Source organism: Syngnathus leptorhynchus, chromosome 14 (genome assembly GCF_054491065.1).
Source record: "Syngnathus leptorhynchus isolate UIUO chromosome 14, UIUO_Slep, whole genome shotgun sequence".
Classification (NCBI taxonomy): domain Eukaryota; kingdom Metazoa; phylum Chordata; class Actinopteri; order Syngnathiformes; family Syngnathidae; genus Syngnathus; species Syngnathus leptorhynchus.
Genome location: NC_141208.1, coordinates 3,151,368 through 3,169,828, shown reverse-complemented (window position 1 = coordinate 3,169,828; position 18,461 = coordinate 3,151,368). Strand labels below are relative to the sequence as shown.

General features: G+C 45.3%; 3 protein-coding genes across 8 annotated transcripts in view; 2 read left to right on the top strand and 1 right to left on the bottom strand.

Moving 5' to 3' along the window:
• piezo2b (piezo-type mechanosensitive ion channel component 2b) overlaps positions 1-9,854 on the top strand; it is a 30,926-nt gene extending 21,072 nt beyond the window's left edge. For 4 of the 5 annotated variants that reach the window (XM_085929666.1, XM_085929664.1, XM_085929665.1 and 1 more), the window contains 26 exons: positions 13-169; positions 250-339; positions 632-756; positions 877-945; positions 2,158-2,261; positions 2,621-2,719; positions 2,953-3,073; positions 3,159-3,227; positions 3,304-3,470; positions 3,534-3,733; positions 3,914-4,087; positions 4,333-4,923; positions 5,032-5,290; positions 5,389-5,568; positions 5,679-5,997; positions 6,087-6,219; positions 6,317-6,464; positions 6,538-6,749; positions 6,826-6,984; positions 7,041-7,188; positions 7,434-7,622; positions 7,709-7,801; positions 7,866-8,155; positions 8,225-8,304; positions 8,447-8,642; positions 9,129-9,854. In XM_085929666.1, coding sequence (XP_085785792.1) covers positions 13-169; positions 250-339; positions 632-756; positions 877-945; positions 2,158-2,261; positions 2,621-2,719; positions 2,953-3,073; positions 3,159-3,227; positions 3,304-3,470; positions 3,534-3,733; positions 3,914-4,087; positions 4,333-4,923; positions 5,032-5,290; positions 5,389-5,568; positions 5,679-5,997; positions 6,087-6,219; positions 6,317-6,464; positions 6,538-6,749; positions 6,826-6,984; positions 7,041-7,188; positions 7,434-7,622; positions 7,709-7,801; positions 7,866-8,155; positions 8,225-8,304; positions 8,447-8,642; positions 9,129-9,381 — 4,625 coding nt within the window. In that variant the 3' untranslated portion in view covers positions 9,382-9,854. The remainder of the gene's footprint in view (positions 1-12; positions 170-249; positions 340-631; positions 757-876; positions 946-2,157; positions 2,262-2,620; positions 2,720-2,952; positions 3,074-3,158; positions 3,228-3,303; positions 3,471-3,533; positions 3,734-3,913; positions 4,088-4,332; positions 4,924-5,031; positions 5,291-5,388; positions 5,569-5,678; positions 5,998-6,086; positions 6,220-6,316; positions 6,465-6,537; positions 6,750-6,825; positions 6,985-7,040; positions 7,189-7,433; positions 7,623-7,708; positions 7,802-7,865; positions 8,156-8,224; positions 8,305-8,446; positions 8,643-9,128) is intronic. The other variant, XM_085929667.1, reaches the window with a different exon arrangement.
• Positions 9,855-11,165: 1,311 nt separating this feature from the next.
• Positions 11,166-14,163, bottom strand: napgb (N-ethylmaleimide-sensitive factor attachment protein, gamma b). Its single transcript, XM_085929672.1, has 11 exons — positions 13,980-14,163; positions 13,774-13,841; positions 13,508-13,592; positions 13,410-13,427; positions 13,194-13,334; positions 12,885-12,951; positions 12,732-12,802; positions 12,575-12,653; positions 12,362-12,441; positions 12,005-12,134; positions 11,166-11,873 (listed from the first exon to the last, which is right to left on the bottom strand). The coding sequence occupies exons 1-11, from the start codon at positions 14,033-14,035 to the stop codon at positions 11,730-11,732; spliced, it is 939 nt and encodes a 312-aa protein (XP_085785798.1). The 5' UTR covers positions 14,036-14,163; the 3' UTR covers positions 11,166-11,729.
• Positions 14,164-14,542: 379 nt separating this feature from the next.
• Positions 14,543-18,395, top strand: rab12 (RAB12, member RAS oncogene family). Of its 2 annotated transcripts, XM_085929674.1 has the most exons (7): positions 14,543-14,926; positions 15,828-15,888; positions 16,185-16,265; positions 16,404-16,542; positions 16,856-16,945; positions 17,017-17,121; positions 17,230-18,395. In XM_085929674.1, the coding sequence occupies exons 1-7, from the start codon at positions 14,707-14,709 to the stop codon at positions 17,335-17,337; spliced, it is 804 nt and encodes a 267-aa protein (XP_085785800.1). In that variant the 5' UTR covers positions 14,543-14,706; the 3' UTR covers positions 17,338-18,395. The 2 variants fall into 2 exon arrangements, with proteins under 2 accessions (XP_085785800.1, XP_085785801.1); XM_085929675.1 differs by lacking the exon at positions 16,185-16,265.
• The last annotated feature ends 66 nt before the right edge of the window (positions 18,396-18,461 follow it).

Below are 18,461 nucleotides of genomic sequence, written 5' to 3'. Positions count from 1 at the left end.
CGTACCGAGCAGATGTGGACCAGCGGTGCGAGCTACCCAGCGACGACGCAGGCATCATCTGGGACAGCATATGCTTCGCCTTCCTCCTGCTGCAGCGCCGCGTCTTCATGAGCTACTACTTCCTGCACGTGGTGGCCGACATCAGGGCCTCACAGATCCTCGCCTGCAGGTATGTGCGGCTCCGCCTCGTCCCTATCAGAGAACCAGATGGCGTTCTCCCTTGTGTTCCATGCGTGCACTGTGTTCCAGAGGGGCAGAGCTTTTCCAGGCCACCATCGTGAAGGCAGTGCGGGCACGCTTGGAGGAGGAGCGTAAATCTGTGGAGCAGCTGAAACGACAGTGAGATGTTTTATATTGTTTTACTTGGTTTTGTTTATTTTGTTTTGGTTGGATTAATTTGTTTATGTATTTTGTTTGTTTATTTCTTTTTATATATATAATTTAATTGTTACCGTTTGCAGTTATTCACTTGTTTCTGTTTTGTCTGTTTTATTTTATGTTTGTTTTTTTTAAATAAAATTTTCAGTTGGTTTCTTTTCTGCTTCACTCATTTTGTTGAGTTTGTTTATTATTTCTGTCTTGTTTTATTACAACCCAAGTCACTCACCCTCCTGCGTGTTCGTTTGCACAGGATGGAGCGCATTAAGGTGCGGCAGCAAAAGTTCAAGCGTGGCAAGGAGAGGATGCTGAGCATAGCGCAGGAGTCAGTGGAGGGACAGACGCTTGCCCCGCCCCCTCCCGACGAGGAGGACGAGGGTATGGCGATGGCCCGGCCGGCCCAGTGCCCGTGTTGATGATGCTAAGCTAACGTAGCCACTCTTCCTTTGATCTTTTACTTTGTGTCGTGTTGCACTCATGTCATTTGTTAAATTTTAGGAGCGCAGCGAGCCAAAGCCAAGACCAAAAAAAAGCACTGGTGGAGGCCGTGGGTTGACCATGCTTCCAGTAGGTTGACCCCTCGCCTCTTGCTCATTCCTTCGTTCCCATTGGCCCTTGTGTCCTCGACCAGAACGCCACCGAGGATTCCCACTCGGTCCGAGGGCGCCGAAGGCACCGGCTGTCCGTCCTCTGGTCTTTTTTAGTCCTTTTCTGTCTCTATTTAAGGACGCTGCTTGACTGTCGCTGAAGAGGCACTTTAGAAGATCGACTATATGTGTCCGTAATGCGGCAACAACACCTTAAATAGACACGAGAAGAAGGAGGCAAACGAGAAAAGGACTAACGGCCGGAGGTCGTGCTTTTGTTCCCAACGCCCGACGAGCCCGCGGTGGGGAATCGCTCACGTTTTTTACAGTGTTCTCACGCAAAGATATGAAGTCCTTTCTGCCTCCAAAGGTTTCATTCTTTGCCCGCAGACATGATCAAAACCAACGGGCGTCACCAGCCATTAAATCGTTAGGTTTTCTAAGTCGAGCTGTTTCGATGGCTGTTTGGTTGGTTAGTTACTTAGCATGCTTACCAAAAAAACATCCCAACTAATTCCTGCATCACTTTGTCAGGACCAGATGAGAATTCATCAAATTCTGGTGCACCTTAAGCACATCACCTGGATTTCAGTGAAAAGATTACATTCAAAAATAGTCAGTTTTCATTGATAGATTTGATTTTGGCCATTTGGTTAATGAATTAACAAAAGTTACAGAACAATGACATTATGATTTCCATGTCACTCTGTCCAAATTAGAAACTATGTCTATTGTCAGTGCAGGTCATGTCAAACGTTCAGTGGTGGAGAAACTGAATGTATATCGAGTATTTAAAAAATAAACATGGCAGGTTTCATGTGTCAGCTTAGGTTTTAATAATGTCCGTTTGCTTTGTGAAGGATTTTTTTCCCCTCATTTTTGTTTGTTCTTAAAAGGCTGGTTACCTTTTTGGTTACGGATCATGTCGGCTATTGCCGCCCCAACCCGCTCTGAATTTTGCCACCCCAGCACTTCCCGCCCCCCTTCACCCAGCCAGTCCGTTACACTTCTGTTCAAGGACACAAGTCAGCCTTGTCACTTTAAACTCTGCTGTCGACTCAAATGACAAACGCACGTCACATCAGCGCTTTGTGCTCGTCATGGTAGATTCAGTGTCGTTTCCTTCCTTTCCTATGTCGCCGTTGTCGTCGTTTGTGCGCCTTCGAAATAAACCTTGTGCTGTCACTGTCAGTGGTTAGAAGCGGCGAGTATTACTTGTTTGAGACCGACAGCGAGGAGGAGGAGGAAGAAGATGATTTGAAAGACGAGGAGCCACCGAGGAGGTCCGCCTTCCAGGTGCTTTCTGCGCACAGCGCACATTTCATTGACTTGTTTTTTTTTCCACTTGCATATTAATAACATTTAGTCTGCTTTAATACAAACCCTAATACGTGATTTTCGACTAACCCTCTCCACCTTTTGTCATTTCTCCCAACCTCTTTATACTCCCCCACCTGTATTTGTCTCCTCCCCACCTGTGTCTTCTCTGACCATGTTCTACCTGTGTCCGCCTTTATCGCCTTCTCTCTCTCTCTCTCTCTCTCTCTCTCTCTCTCTCTCTCTCTCTCTCTCTCTCTCTCTCTCTCTCTCTCTCTCTCTCTCTCTCTCTCTCTCTCTCTCTCTCTCTCCACACTCGTATCTTCTCCCACCTGTAGCGAGCTATCAGGAAATTTGTGTCGGCCGTTCTGGCTTTGCCCAAGTCGGTCATAAAGCTTCCTAAAACTGTGCTCCAGTATGTAGTGAAAGCAGGAAAGGTAAATTAAACCGGTTGTCTTCCCCCATTTTGTGCATGACCAAAAAGTGCCTCTTGCGTCGTCCATCTTGAGTGTTTTGCTGCAACCTCATTTCGTGGATATGAATTTGTGACCTTTTGTTGTGACGTGCCGGGTAGGGAAATGTTGTACCCTTTTTTGCACGTGGCTCTATTTTCACCAATTGCTCTGTCCATGCAAACATCTTATCATCTCGTGTCTCCTTCAATCTGCAGTTCCTCTACCGTACGTGGATCAAAGACCCCAAAGCAGCCCTGAAGGCAAGAGCCAGAGACAAACGCAAGTTCTGGAAGAGATACACCAAAGGAGGCAGACACAAGAAAAGCAAAAAGCAAGGTAAGTTGGCGGGACTACTGTTTGAAGTAGAACTTCCAACTGGATAAGCTTTGAAAATTCCTCACCGAATCCTTTTGCGATGCAGAAACTCACTTGGCCATCGAGACGGACGACCTGTCCGACAGCCAAGAACAAGACGATAACTCTGGCCCAGGTTGGCTTCTTCGCTTCCTTTTCCCTTCCTCCTTCTCCTCCTCCTGTTTTCTCCTAACTGGTCAAACCATGTGCAGACAACATCTTCAAGCGTGTGTTCAACATCATCAAGTTCACATGGGTGTTGCTGCAGACCACCGTGGACAGCTTCACCCGCTGGATGAACGAAGTGTGCCGGGAATACATCGATATCTCCACCGTGCTGCGCATTGAGCGCTGCATGCTTACCAGGGAGGTCAAAAAGGTAAAATACCGTGCTCAAGTATTCCGTGATCTTCTCCAGCGCTGACGTCCTCAATTCCACCAGGGTAACGTGCCGTCCAGGGAGAACATTCACGTCTACTACCAGAAGGCCATGCGGCTCAACATGTCACGGCAGGCCAGCATGGACCTCCTCAGTGAGGATGAGTCGGGGGGGAGTTCGACGGGGGTCCGGAGGCGCCGGCGGCAGAGAGCCTACCCAATGGAGAGCCAGGCCTCCACGGCCTCCAGGGACAGCTTATCGAGGTACGTGAAGATTCATCAGATACTTGATTTGGTTCACACGGACTCATCTCATCGAAACAGTGTGCTCATAAAATTGTGAAGGTCCCTTGAAAAACATGCAAGCAAATACATCATTTTGAGTCGTTGACACTCCATCTCATCCCGCTTCTCACACTCTCCACCTTCGTCGGCGCATCTCAGCGCCTACACCGAGGCCACCACGCTGTTTTCTCGTCAGTCCACCTTGGAGGACCTGGACGGGATGCCCGAGTGCATCCCCAAAACCAGCGAGCGGGCACGGCCCAAACTGCGCAAGATGTACGGCCTGGATATGTCCAACTCGTCCGTAGACAGCGGGAGCAGCTTCGTGTCCAGGTGCAACCAGACTTGGGCACAACACACACATCACATCCACATTTCAGCATCCATCCATTCATCTTGTCATGTTCTTGTGTTTCATTGCATCAGGAATAGTAGCGTTAAAGTTGAACTGAACTCTTAAACTGACCTGCAGATGTAAATAATCACTGCACGTATTTTATTTACCTGACTGTTCTTTTCTAAACCAATGGACATAAAAAATTGCATCCTAATCAAATCTCATGAGTTATGTCCTCCAGACAGGGCACAGCGGAAACCATAGAAGAAGAAGTGGAAGATGAGCGGGATCATCGTGAGGAAGGACCACGACGTCTTCCTCAGAGGTCCCAAGAACTGGAGGAGTCTGAAGATGACGGTGGAGCCTGTGGTGAATCAGAGACGGAACCTCAGGAAGACAAGTTGGAAGTGGGACAGGAAATGGAACATACGGAAGGGCCCGTTCTCAGCGACGAGGGACCGGAAGTGGAGAGGAGTGTCATCTGGGCGTCTCTCCATCAAGACGAAGAGCCTTCTACTCAACTCCAAGAGGACGCCATCAGTGAGAGCGAGGGTGGAGGAGAAGGATGTCAGCAGGACTTTCCACACACGGGGGATCTCTTGTGCCCCAATGACACGGACGCCTCAAAGACGTCGGACGGCGACGTGCCGCCCAGCTACAGCAAGGCGGTCAGCTTCGACCGGCTGGAGATGAGCGACGACGACGACAGCGACGACGACAGGAGACGGCGGCGCATGCTCATGACCTCAGACAGCCGCTCGGACAGCAGGTCCGACATCTTGCTGCCTTCCATGACCACGGAGCTGACGGCCAGCGAGCTGCTGCTCAACAAGTAAGACACGCTACCAAAGCCACTAGACTGGTTTCAAAATGAACTTGACAAAATTTAAACTTAAAGATTCATGATAGTTTGAAAATGACCTCGATGGTCTATTGCCAGGATGTTCTACGATGAAGAGCTGGACCAGTCAGAGAAGTTCTACCAGGACCAGCCGCTGGTTCTGCAGCTGTGCTATGCCTTGTACAACATGCTAGTGGCGCACTCTGAGATGGTTTGCTTCCTGGTCATCATCATCAACCACATGGTGTCGGCCAACTTTGCCACGCTGGTGCTGCCCGTCACCATCTTCCTGTGGGCCATGCTGTCGGTGCCGAGGCCCAGCAAGCGCTACTGGATGACCGCCATCGTCTACACTGAGGTACCAAATGAAGAACGAGCTCGTCCTTTAACTTTTAACAACAAACAAGATTGAATGTGGCAAGATCTTAGCTGACTCTGTGTATTTTTCCTTGTCAGGTTACCATTGTCATCAAGTACTTTTTCCAGTTTGGCTTCTTTCCCTTTAACCAAAACAAGTTACTAAAGGACAACCCTTATCACCCGCCCAACATCATCGGTGTGGAGAAAAAGGACGGCTATGTCCACTACGATCTAGTCCAACTCCTGGCTCTCTTCTTCCACAGGTCCATCCTCAAGGTAAGCATGACCACAGTTCAACTCTATTTTACAAACAGCTAACAAGTTGAGGGGGAAAAAAAAAAAACATAAAACAAAGAAGCATACCCACGGCACCCGTGTCATCCCAGTGCCACGGCTTGTGGGACGAGGACAACCCCAAGGAAAAGAGGGCGGCGTCCCGTCAGAGCGAGTCAGAGGATGACGGGAGCCGTAGAGACGAGAGCGAGAGGGAGTCGGAACCCACTTCCGCCGCCGCCACCAACGCCTCCTCGGGGCGCCGTGGCTCCACCAACACCTTACGCTCCATCAACTTTGCCACCTCCACGGACTCGGGCCACGTGCAACTGCACAAACAGCAGGAGAACACCTACCAGCGCCGCACCAGTTCCAGCGGGGGCTCGCACGTCTCACACAGATCCCTGCACTCGTCCGAACGAGCCAAGCGGGGTGAGGCCATCCGTTTTTGCCGGGTCGGATCCCGACCGCACCGAAGCTCAAATACAGGCTTTGCATTTGGTGCCTTGTTCCCCACGCAGGAAGCGTCACCTCCCGCGGCAGTAGCCACAAGGATGGCAGCGAAGCCAGTGTCCATCAGAAGACCAAGAAGCAAATGATCCTGGAGAAGCTCAAGGAGCAGCTCTTCAAGGCCAGAGCTTACAGTATCAAGATGTACAGCACCTTTAAAACCTTTTCAAACATTCTGCCGCTCTTCTTTGACTTCTTTTCTTTTTCTACATCATCTCATATCTCTGTGGGTGCCTTTCAGGTTCATGGAGATCTACGTGCCCATGCGTCAATTCTTCTATGACCTCATCCACCCCGAATACAGCGCCGTGACCGACGTCTACGTGCTCATGTTCCTCGCCGACACCGTCGACTTCATCATCATCGTCTTTGGCTTCTGGGCTTTTGGCGTAGGTGTCGCCAAAATTGTCATGGTTGAAAATCTTCACAGTCCGTTCAGAGTATACATCTGCTGTCTTGCAGAAACACTCGGCGGCAGACATCACTTCGTCGCTGTCAGAGGATCAGGTCCCTGGACCTTTCTTAGTGATGGTCCTCATCCAGTTTGGGACCATGGTGGTGGATCGCGCCCTCTACCTGCGCAAGTCTGTCATGGGCAAGGTCATCTTCCAGGTCTTCCTGGTCTTCGGCATCCACTTCTGGATGTTCTTTATCCTGCCGGGGGTCACCGAGAAGTGAGAACGTAGCCGCTTATCGTTTGGCCTTCAAATGACGTTAGTTTAATTTGTGGTCTTTCTTACCTCCACCAAGGCGTTTCAACAAGAACACGGTGGCCCAGATGTGGTATTTTGTCAAGTGCATCTACTTTGGGTTGTCAGCGTATCAGATCCGCTGCGGTTATCCCACCCGTGTGTTGGGGAACTTCCTCACCAAGAGCTATAATTATGTCAACCTCTTCCTTTTTCAAGGGTAAGCGAGTCATCCCAAAAAAGCAAAACAAACAAACAAGGCGGCATTGTTTGCAGGTTCCGGATGGTTCCGTTCCTGACTGAGCTGCGTGCCGTGATGGATTGGGTGTGGACGGACACGTCATTGTCTCTGTCCAGCTGGATCTGTGTGGAGGACATCTACGCTCACATCTTCATCCTCAAATGCTGGCGAGAGTCAGAGAAGGTGCTGGAATAAAATTCACTTTTGGAAGTGTAGCGGAGCGAGAAATTAGATTGCCAAGTGTTGCTTGAAATGATTTCCTGGTTGAACTTTTCAAGATGTTTTAGTCTGCTGAACCAAAGCGAGAAAAGCACAAAGTAATAGCTGGATGATTGTTCTCCAAGGCGATTGAGATAAAAATACAAAAAAAAAAAACTGGTACTCAATTTGAAAGCAAGTAAAAGCAAGCCATCCTTCCGCCCATCCAGAGGTACCCTCAGCCACGAGGCCAGAAGAAGAAAAAGGTGGTGAAGTACGGCATGGGCGGGATGATCGTGATGCTTCTCATCTGCATCGTGTGGTTCCCGCTGCTCTTCATGTCGCTCGTCAAATCCGTGGCCGGCGTAGTCAACCCGCCTCTGGACGTCTCCTTCGAGATTACACTGGCGGGATTCCAGGTAAAACGAGAAGACGAGACCTTTCCCCCCCAAAGTAAAAAAAAAAAAAAAGTCACTCACGGTGTTTGCCTTTCGGTCCATGGCAGCCCATCTTCACCATGAGCGCTCAGCAGAAACAACTGCAAGAAGTCTCGGAGAAAGACTTTAACTATTTCATCAAACAGTACAATGATGATGAGGTGAGTAGAGCGCCAAGAACAAAATGTCACAGATCACATGATTTCCTAATATGTGCGCCACCAGAACGCGCTGGAGTGGCTGGGGGGCTACATGCCGGGTGACTTGGTGATCGCAGAGTTGAAGGGCAGCTCCAACTCTCTGTGGACCATCAGCCCCCCGAGCAGGAAAACCCTCATTGACATGCTGGCTCTGGACGAAGACTTCCCCATCACAGTGTCCTGGTCCGTGCAGCGCAATTTAAGCTTGGGAGCCAAGGCGGAGACGGCGTCCGGCAAACGGGTCACCAATCTCTCCAACGATACCAAGAGGGAGCTGGTGCTGCTGCTCAGGGGAAACGAGAACCAGTCGCACGTGTGAGTGGACCCGTCGCTGAGCTCGGGGAGCCAGCGGATCGCCGTTAACGTTCTCTTTTCCACACGCAGGACGCTCACCAACATCTTCCCACGCTACATCAGAGCGCCCAGTGACTCCGATGCCAAGCCTGTCGAGCAGCTGTATAAAGGTAGTGGGAATCGTATTGATTCTCTTTGTAGAGCTAAATTGATCCCCCCCAAAAAATCCAAATGGAGTAAAAGGAATGCAAATACGTACGTACATAGCTGATATCATGAAGATTGACTTTGACCGTTGCTATTCAATATCAGACACGAAGATGTTGAACATCAGCGTGAGCCTACGGCAAGTGAAGACGGCCCAGCGTCAGCTCCAGGAGTGGTGGATTGTCAACCAGACGGAGCGGGGACCCATCGTAAAGAGTCAGAACCACGATGCCTGTCTGGAGCTTTACGTCTTCAGCGATCAAGTCAGCCCACCCAGCTTGGGCTTCCTGGCCGGATACGGGTACGATTGCGTCATCAAACAGACAATTTCATTTCGAGGTTTCTCTCCAAAATTGACAAAATATCAAATCAAATCAAGACTGAAGTACATTTTTTTTTTTTTTCAAATTTAAAAGTTCAATTACTGTTTCAAAGTTTGGAGAAATGATCATTTACAGAAAGGCTTTCGAAATAAAAAAAAAAAAACCACCAGGCTTTTTTTTTCCAAAGTAAAAAAATAAATGACCATGTATAGTAAGGCTTTTTTTTCCCCCAAGTAAAAAAATGACCATGTATAGTAAGGCTTTTTTTCCAAGTAAAAAATTGATCATGTATAGTATGGCTTTTTTTTTTAAGTAAAAAAATTAGATACATTTATAGTAAGGCTTTTTTTTAGTCAATACGAAAATGAGGATGTACATGAACTGCTGTTCAAAAGCATTGATTGGCCCCAGAATGAGCACACGTTCACAAAGCTGTTATCGTTTCCCGCCTTGTTTGCGTGCAGGATCATGGGCCTATACGCATCAGTGGTGCTGGTGATCGGCAAGTTTGTCCGCGAGTTCTTTAGCGGCATCTCGCACACCATCATGTTTGAGGAGCTGCCCAATGTGGACCGCATCCTCAAGCTTTGCACCGACATCTTCCTGGTGCGCGAGACGGGAGAGCTGGACCTGGAGGAGGACATGTATGCTAAACTCATCTTTCTCTATCGCTCGCCCGAGACCATGATCAAGTGGACACGCGAGAAGACTCAGTGAGTGAGCCCAACCTGTCCTTTTTTTCTATCCGCCTGCCTTTTCCTGACTTTTCGAGCACAAATTTTGTTGGTGCTGCTGTCGGCGAATGAGACGACTACTTTTTGAGACGACGTACCCTGTTAAAAAAAAAATTAAAAATTCCCACGCTGCAAGACTTTTTTTCTAAAATGCTCACGCAAGGACCTCTGGAAAGGGCTTCCCACATAAAATGAGCACAATTCTTTTTCTCTGACTGGAATTCTTGGAACAGGGGACCGTGCAATAGTTTTTAATGACTGATGTGCAACACACGGACACACCCAAAAACTTTTTGGAAGTTTTGGTCTTTGGGAGAACCACTTCTCCTTCATGCATTTCATGTTTTTAAGTCTTAATACACGCTCACTCACACACACACACACACACACACACACACACACACACACACACACACACACACACACACACACCTTTCTCAGGAAGCGCTCTTCTAACGTATTCAGACTGTGATCGCATGAGGGATCCAAAGTTCCATTTAAAAAAAAAAAAAAAAAAAGTCTCAAAATTTGTAGAAAAAACTCCCCGTTTTGTTTTGAGCTTGACAAGTTTGGAAAATTTTAACCATTTTGAATTCAGCGCAGAATCAAAAACATGATTTATCAAGTCATTTATTAGGTTCAAAAAAATTCAACCACAAAAACAGGATACAGTTGCCTCATTTAAAAAAGTCAATCTTTGAAACACAAAAGATTATTTCTTTCTCTGGAAATGTTGTGATCATTTTATCAAAAAAGCATGACCTTGTGTGTTTGGGATTTTAAAAAGTAAAGACTTGCAAAATGACGAAACAATAGATAATAATAAACCAATGATTTTTTTTATTACAAAATGAGTGATTTTAATTTACATTGATCTATAAATCAAGACAAACTTTATTTATAAAAAACAAAATCCTCTCCATATTCTCTGCTTTTTTAAGAGAAACAAAGAAAAAACAGAAGTAAAAATGATTTTGTGTTTTGGGTCAAAATTAAATGTGGATAGAAAGCATGAAAGAACATTTTTATGTGGGAGACACTTCATGTTTTTAATGTTCTTAGCCTAATCACATATTTGCCCGAGTCCATTTTGATTTAGTATTTTGTATGTCTTATAGGTGACACCAATGTTCTCTGTGAAAATATTTTTATTTTCTGAAAACATCTGAATCGGACATGAGCGACTTATGCTAATAGGCTAATGGATGTGTTTAATTTCAATTTGTTTCTTTTCTACTTACCACATAGTATCTTTCTCAGGAAGCGCTCTTCACACACATTGGCTCCAACTAGACCTACTAAAGGCATGATGTAATGTTTACTGCACAAGAGAGGGACGGTGAGTTGACGCACCTGAAGACTTTAAATTGCCAATAATAAGCAGTTCATTCATAATCTTGCCATTTCCTAATCATGGTGAGTCGAGTAGGAAGTTCCTCGGCCCTCGATTGATGATTGTGAAAGTTTTTTGTTTTTTTTTTTAAAAAGGGGAGAGAAAAAAAAAGAAAAACTATGCATTGGACATTGTAGCATGGGAGAACTTCATTAATGTTCATTTTCATTGCAAATAGATAAGAGGTGGTGATATAAGTGAATGTGTATAATAATAATAATAATAAAAGGCTGTGATGGAAGTGACAAATAAAACCAAAATGGTGCCTCACTCCATTTAAGTTTTACAGTGGTTCGTAACCATCTCCAAGAAGAGAGGTGAGCTCGTCCGACAATCATCCAAATTGCTTTCTGCTTTAGGATTAGGAAAGTGAAGACATTTTGAAGATTGTTTATTGTTGTATCTGCACATCAAATATACATCAGAGAACAATATTTGCTTCTTCAGGAATGTACACATGGGCAAGATCACAAAATAATAATAATTTAAAAAAACAAAACATCGATGTTATTTCCTTCGAAAAACAGTAAGATGACTCAGCATTTTATGTTAAAATGCTTTAAAATTGATAACGCGCACACAGCTGGAGGTAGACAAAAAGGAAACCGCTGTCTACAAGCTAACCTTTGACATTTTCATTCAGTTGCGCTTGTAGAGCCATGCATTTGGGTCATCATTACAATTCTGAATCAATTCATTAGCTATTGCATACACGCATTTGACATATTTTTCTCAAGACGCACAACAAATGTACACATGCACGTGACGATGCGTGAAAAGGACATCTTCTCTACTTCCACTTGAAGTTCAAATTCATCTGCGACACCTACTTGTAATATTTTACTTTTTTTTTTTTAATTTTCTTTTTCATAACATTAGCAGAGAATTGGTGAAGGTTTCAGATGGAAGAACGAAAGGAGCGGGAAGGTGGGATGAGGCTAACAAAGCCCCCCTTCGTACTCATCTTCATCCTCAGCGGGAGCTGTCGCGTCCCCGTCAGCGCCCCCTGCTGGAGCAGCGGCGGCCTTCTTCTTTTTGCCTCCTCCGCCAGGTACCCGCAGCGAGATGGCCAGCTTGGCGTACTGCAGACCGCAAATACAACATAAGACCAGAAGTGGGCACGTCAATACATTTTGATAGTCTATTCATCTTAAAAAAAAAAAAAGGTCAATGTAGGTGAACTGATTCATGGTTTAAGACTAAGGCCACTCACATCATTGTCCATGTACTTGAGTAGGGGGGAGTTGCACACCCGGTACGCTTGATCCTCATCCTGCTCGTCGTAACCTTGCAGCAGTGTCTCCATGGCGATGCAGTCCTCACTACCGCTGTAACCTGGCAGGCTGACCCCCACCCCGCCAAAAGAAGTTATATTACCAAAAATCTTTGAACTGCTGGGAAACAACACTTTGGCTCTCTGGAGCACCTCCTGACCGAGTGGACTACACGGACGCACGATTGTAGCAAAATCAAAAAGGTAAGCAGAGCTGCGGTGCTCCGGCAAAAACGCGGCATTTTCGACCCTTGGGAAATAAATGTGTACTGTATATGAAAATAGGGTGCTTCCCACCTGTAGCTCTCTCGGACGCACTTGTCAGCCGCAACGTAGTCGCCTCGGTGAAGGTGGATCAGAACCTGGGCTGTCGTTTTCTGAACAAAAACACGAGTCATTCTGCTGCTCATCATGATATCCTTATTGAAAAATGAAATCTAGTAAGTAAGCTACACATGTAGACAGGTATCAAAAAAGAAATTTAGAAAAACAAAGATAAATAAAGCTGACCTTGAAGCACATTGGGAAGTTCTCAATCTCCTTGTACATATTCTTCTCTTTCTGCAGAGCCACAGCAGCTTCGTCCAACCTTTAAGCACACACGCGTATGTAAAGCATAAATAATTCCACTCGGAAGGAACAAAAAAAAAAAAGTGCTACACCTTACCTTTTTAATCGCACCAACAACCTGGAAGCTTTGCCCAGCAACTCCACAGCCTGACGCAGACGGTCCTCATTCTACAGTGAGCACACGACACAATCAAAATAGCAATTCATACTCCGAAGAAGACAATCCACTTATCTCACTTATTATTGATACCTCAAACACACCGGCGGCCTTCTGATACAAGTCCACAGCCTTCTCCAGGTTGAGCGGTTCTATCAGCCTGCGCAAACAAAAGACGTACTGTAGATCACATTGTACTGCTTACAGAAACTTTTGTTACAATTATTCTTACGTATGTGGAAGAAAAATGACCTCAGATCTACACTGTGACTTTGAGTTTGTATGGCTATGACGGGGATGCTAATCTTTGCAAAAGCACAACAACTCCACCCGACCCAGGAGAGCGCAGGTATTCCGAATGATGTGTCAAGTAAAGTTCTTTTCAGTGTGTGTCATACTGACTTCCCAGCGCGGTCCAGCGCCATGGCGGCGGTATCGGGTGTCCCGTTCTCCATGTACATCATACACGCCTTCTCGATGTACTGGATAGCCTCGGGCATCTTCTTCTGCTCTTTCATCATCATGCCTGCTTGTTCAATAGCCCTGAGAGATAGAGACAAAGGTGTGAGAAAAAAATAATAATCTTGTGTGTTCTGAAAAGGATAACAATGCACTCACTTGGCAGCGTGGAAAAGCCTGCAGAGGACAAGTTCAGGAAAGACAACAAAACAAAATGTGGGAACGACAAGAGGAGAGTAAGGATGAGTTAAGGATACGTTTTGTTCTCCGTGTGATACTCTGCCTCCTTCAGGTAGGCATCCTTTGCTTGCTCGTACTGCTTGGCGTTCTTGAAGCATACAGCTAGAAAGCAAACAGTGATGAGGCGTTTTTTTTTTTTTTTGCTTGCTTGCAATCAACTTATCGGATGTTCCTGAAATATTTTCTTGTGGTTTGGGGTGTTGGGAGGTGTTCTTTACAATACCGTAGTTAAAACGCACCCCGCATTATTGTTTGTATTTATTTAGTTTATTTCAATCATTACCTGCTTTAGCATATTCTGAGGCAGCGCTGTCAAAATCCGGCTTCCATTTTGTGAAGCTTGTCTTTAAGCTGCAATAAACCAATTGATACAACAATCGATGACACGTAAATCATTGCATTCATCATGAGAACACAACAGTGGCCCTTTAGCAAGCACTGGCTAGCACTAAACGTAGCGTTAAAGACAATGCGCTGATTCGCACTTACCATTTCTCGGCTTTGGCTATGTGTTCATGGGCTTCGTTTATTTTCTGAGCAGCCATGCTGTCGTTAAATGCTTCTGCGAAGGAGTTGAGCGGTGGACGGTGGACGATCAGCTGTCGATGTTGTGGAGTGTCAGCTGGCGACGTTTGGATTAGCTGGGGCGACTCGGCTGTGACGTCACATTGTTGCGCAGCCTACAGGAGCCTTTGAGTGACAGAATTACGGTTACATTTATTAGTTAGACAAAACAAGAATATTAAAATCTGACAGCGGTAACAATGAAACCAGGCTTTAAAATGTCTAACAAGTGAAGAAAATTTGTTTGCAATAGAAAAGAGTCTATCAAGGAGAAAAACAATTATCCACATAAAAAAGTAAAATGACTATGCACAGTATTTGTGTTTCATTTGTGTTTTACCTCGGACCATTAGAACTCGATTATTTGCAACCACATTTCAATGAAATTACTTTAAAGCGTCCTTGTGTTCCTTAAAATCATTGAAAATGCGTTTTCATAAAATATTTAATTTGTACATTTCCGACGGAACAGGAAACCGTTTAATGGGCCGAATGACGTCACCGCCTTTCGGCATCTAATGGCTAGACAACACAGTCCTCAACGCGAAGTGAAGTTGCCCAAACTTCTTAGGAAACAAAACAAATTTACGACAAAAAAATACATTTGAAGTTGTGCTATTTCAACTTTTTGCTCACAAATGTGGAGCTACTAATGGATCCGCGATATGACATCCCCCGGAGGGTTGGCGGCGGGAGCGCCTCAAACTCGTCGCCCGCTATGGGGGCTCAATCTCGGCGCAGGAAGATGCCGCCCAGGCCCGCTGACTTTAAGCTTCAAATCATCATTATCGGCTCCCGCGGCGTGGGTAAAACCAGCCTCATGGAGCGCTACACCGACGATACTTTCAGCGAGGCCTGCAAGTCCACCGTAGGTGAGAGGCGAAGAAGAAGTCACCTTCTTTGGGTGACTTTCTTGTGTCTTAAACATAGGCAGGACTCGGTCATTTAACTCGTATTGGATTACGAGCAGCATTGCAAGTTGCGAGGATCAAAAAGTCCGTTCGTCCCATACGGAAAATCGTCTGTCGAAATAAATCCATTTTCAAGCTAATGTTTACAGATTGTGTCATGTTAGCATCTCTTACCAACCGAGGCTAACAAACAACAATAATGCTAACAAACAATCATGCTACTCTCGCTTGCAAAACATAACAAAAAAAAAACTTCAATTTAAAACCGTTCTTACTTCAGATAGGATTCTGGATCAATTAGGCTTTTGTGTTCAATCATCCCACATTCCCTCGCGGTACATTAGTTTCACATAATTTACTTTATGATTATTAAATCATGACAATAAAATTGAATAGTAGAAGACGTTATATTTTCACATGTGTCTTAAAACACATCTTTAGGAGTGTCATTAGCTAATAAAGTGCATTAAGCTAGTAAAAGAATGTTTTTGGCACATTTATAGCATTTGGTGAGTGACTGATCACTATTAGTAAAATGATTCCACACCATGAAGGTGCTTTTGAATGTTATACTGTAGATGTTGACTGTCACATTTTCTGTTCCTGGTTTGTTGTTTTGAGCAAAACAACTCAGCAGTCTGTCATCAGGGTCCAATCCCAAAATAGTCACCCGTGTGCCGACAGCTGTCATCATAACAGAGCTCCGTTTTCTGCCCTTGCATTTTGTTCCACTCACAGAGAATCATTACAATGAATTATCATCATGATACGTCCATTGGCTCCTTGACTTACGAATATAATTTGTTCCATGACCATGCTGGTAACGTCAAACACGGTCAAATCTTGCTTTTCTACTACGTAGGAGTTGATTTTAAAATCAAGACGGTGGAGTTGAGGGGGAAGAAGATCCGACTACAGATCTGGTGAGCAAAAGTTTTTTCCAAGGCCATCCGTTTGTCTTGTGCATGTTTCACGTGTGTGTCACATATCTAACATGTCATTATCTCAAAGGATCACGTATTTGTTGAATACTGCCCGACCGCTTCGTTATATTGCACAATCTCAACATTTGGAGTGCGCTGATTTCGCTTGCGTTGTCAACGCCACCCTTGCTTGTGTCATTAACACGTCTTTTCCTGTCAGCTAACATCCCCATCACACGTTTGCACCCCTTCCTCCCCCCCCCACCTCCTATATGTGCTTTTGTCATGTCAACCAGCTTTCATCACAGCCACGCCCGCCCTCACCTCCATCTTTACGGGATGGCGACACCATCTTTATCCCACTGGGGTTGCCGCAGGTACATTAACGCCTGACAGAAGTGTCGTGCGATGCGTCCTAACTTTGATTGACAAGACGCAAGTGGAGCTAATTGAATTCACAGATTGTCTAAAAGCCACCCTGAAATATGACTCAATTTCCTTGTTGATGTGAAAAGGGACACAGCGGGCCAGGAGCGATTCAACAGCATCACCTCGGCGTACTACCGCGGTGCCAAGGGGATTGTGCTGGTATACGACATCACCAAGCAGGAGACCTTTGACGACCTTCCCAAGTGGATGAAGATGATTGACAAGGTTGCTTAATACACTTCAGCAGCCAAATCCAAATGACTTAGTTTGGCTACCTCAGCTGTGACTAAGAGAGGGACAAAATTGCACACAAAAAAAAAAAACTAGATACATTTGTGACACTTTAATTGTAAGTATTTAATTTAAAGACACCTACAGTCATTGGAAACATTTTGTATGGTCAGAATCAAACTGATTAAAAAATCCAAACACCTAGTCCCACTCCTCAGATGTGATGTGTGTCCACTTGCTTAAATCAGGACTGTCTATTAATTATAAATGGATTTTATAAATGCATTTTAATCCCCTTTTACTTCAGTATGCCTCTGAGGAGGCGGAGCTCCTGCTGGTGGGCAACAAGATGGACTGCGAGAGCGATCGAGTCATTTCAAGACAACAAGGAGAGAGGGTGAGTGTTACGAAACGAACTAGCGTCCATTTCAGTTCCCCCCCACTCATGCTAAAGTCGGTGTGTCACAGTTTTCCTCTCGGATAAGCGGCATGCGTTTCTGCGAGACGAGTGCCAAGGACAACTGTAACGTGGACGAGATCTTCCTCAAGCTCGTGGATGACATTCTCAGCAAGGTAGGTATATCGTAACCAGCTACCCAGAGGCAAGACAACTTGAACCACAGAAAACTCGAATGGGTTAACCCAATTTCTGTCTTTTTTCATTTTTTGGCATCACTCTAGATGCCGCTTGAGGTTCCCAACAAGGAGCTCTCAGGCAGCGTGCTGTCCCTGCAACCAGAACCCGAAGTGCCTCCGGAGTTGCCCCCGCCTCGTGTGCGCTGCTGCTGAAAGCCCCGCACCAAATAACCCTAACCCAACCCCCAACACCTGACAACGTCCTTCCGCTCACTCATGCAATGTGCCAAACTGACCACAAGAGGGCAGCAGCGATTTGGAACACCCGCATCCCGGACAACCACGTTCGCTGTGCATCCTCATTCATACGTGCCTTTAAGGTAGCCAGACCCCCCCCCCCCCCCAACACCCCCATTTTATTTAGGGCTCCCTCTCTTCCTAACTCAGCTTATCCAATACTATTGTTTGTCATTTTGACAAAAGCACACTTCTTGTATATGTTTTAAAATGCTGTAGTGATGATAAAGTAACGGTAAAGTGGTTGAGATGTTTGTATTACAAGGCCTGAATGTAAATTGGGAATGAAGCACACATGCAAAAAGTTGACGCTTAGGACAGAAAACAGTTTTTGCCACAGAGACAAACAGTGAGGTACACGTGCACTGTGTTTTTACCACTAAAAAGTCAATGCACATTGTATTTCCAACTTTTAATGTTATTTTTACATTCAGGGCCTTTTTATCATAAGACATTAATTTTTGTGACAAGGTTTCCTTCAAGTATTTGTCAAATACTTTTGACATGCATATCAAAATTGGGCCAAATTTTCGCATTTTGCCTCTCTTTTGATCAAAGTCAAATACAGGCCCAATTCTCAGATCATTTGTGTGATCAAACCAAATTGAGTCGAGTCACGTGTTGTGTGTGATGTCTCAAGTACACCACGCACTGTAAGAGCAAAAAAATACACTAGTTGATTTTTTTTTTTCTTTTGTTTCAAAAATATCTTCCGATGTTATAAAACGGTGCGTGTACTCCGCTCACTACAAAATGATCCGTTTTATATGTGTTACCTTTAAGAACGCTTATAAGCATTTTTTGCCACTAACCCTTATACCGCTCTCTTGTACCATTTCCTTTTTGCTCTTTTAAATACGTCGTTTTAGAGATCTCCGAGAGATTCGGGTTTCTCGCTGCAATCTGGATTTGTTGCTGTTTATACTTATTGTGGCATTTTTGGACTAATGAAAATAAAGATGTCTATATTTATTACCAGATTCATGGGGTCTCGCCTTCCTTTCAACACGTTTGTGTTGATAATTACCTTTTTGTGCATG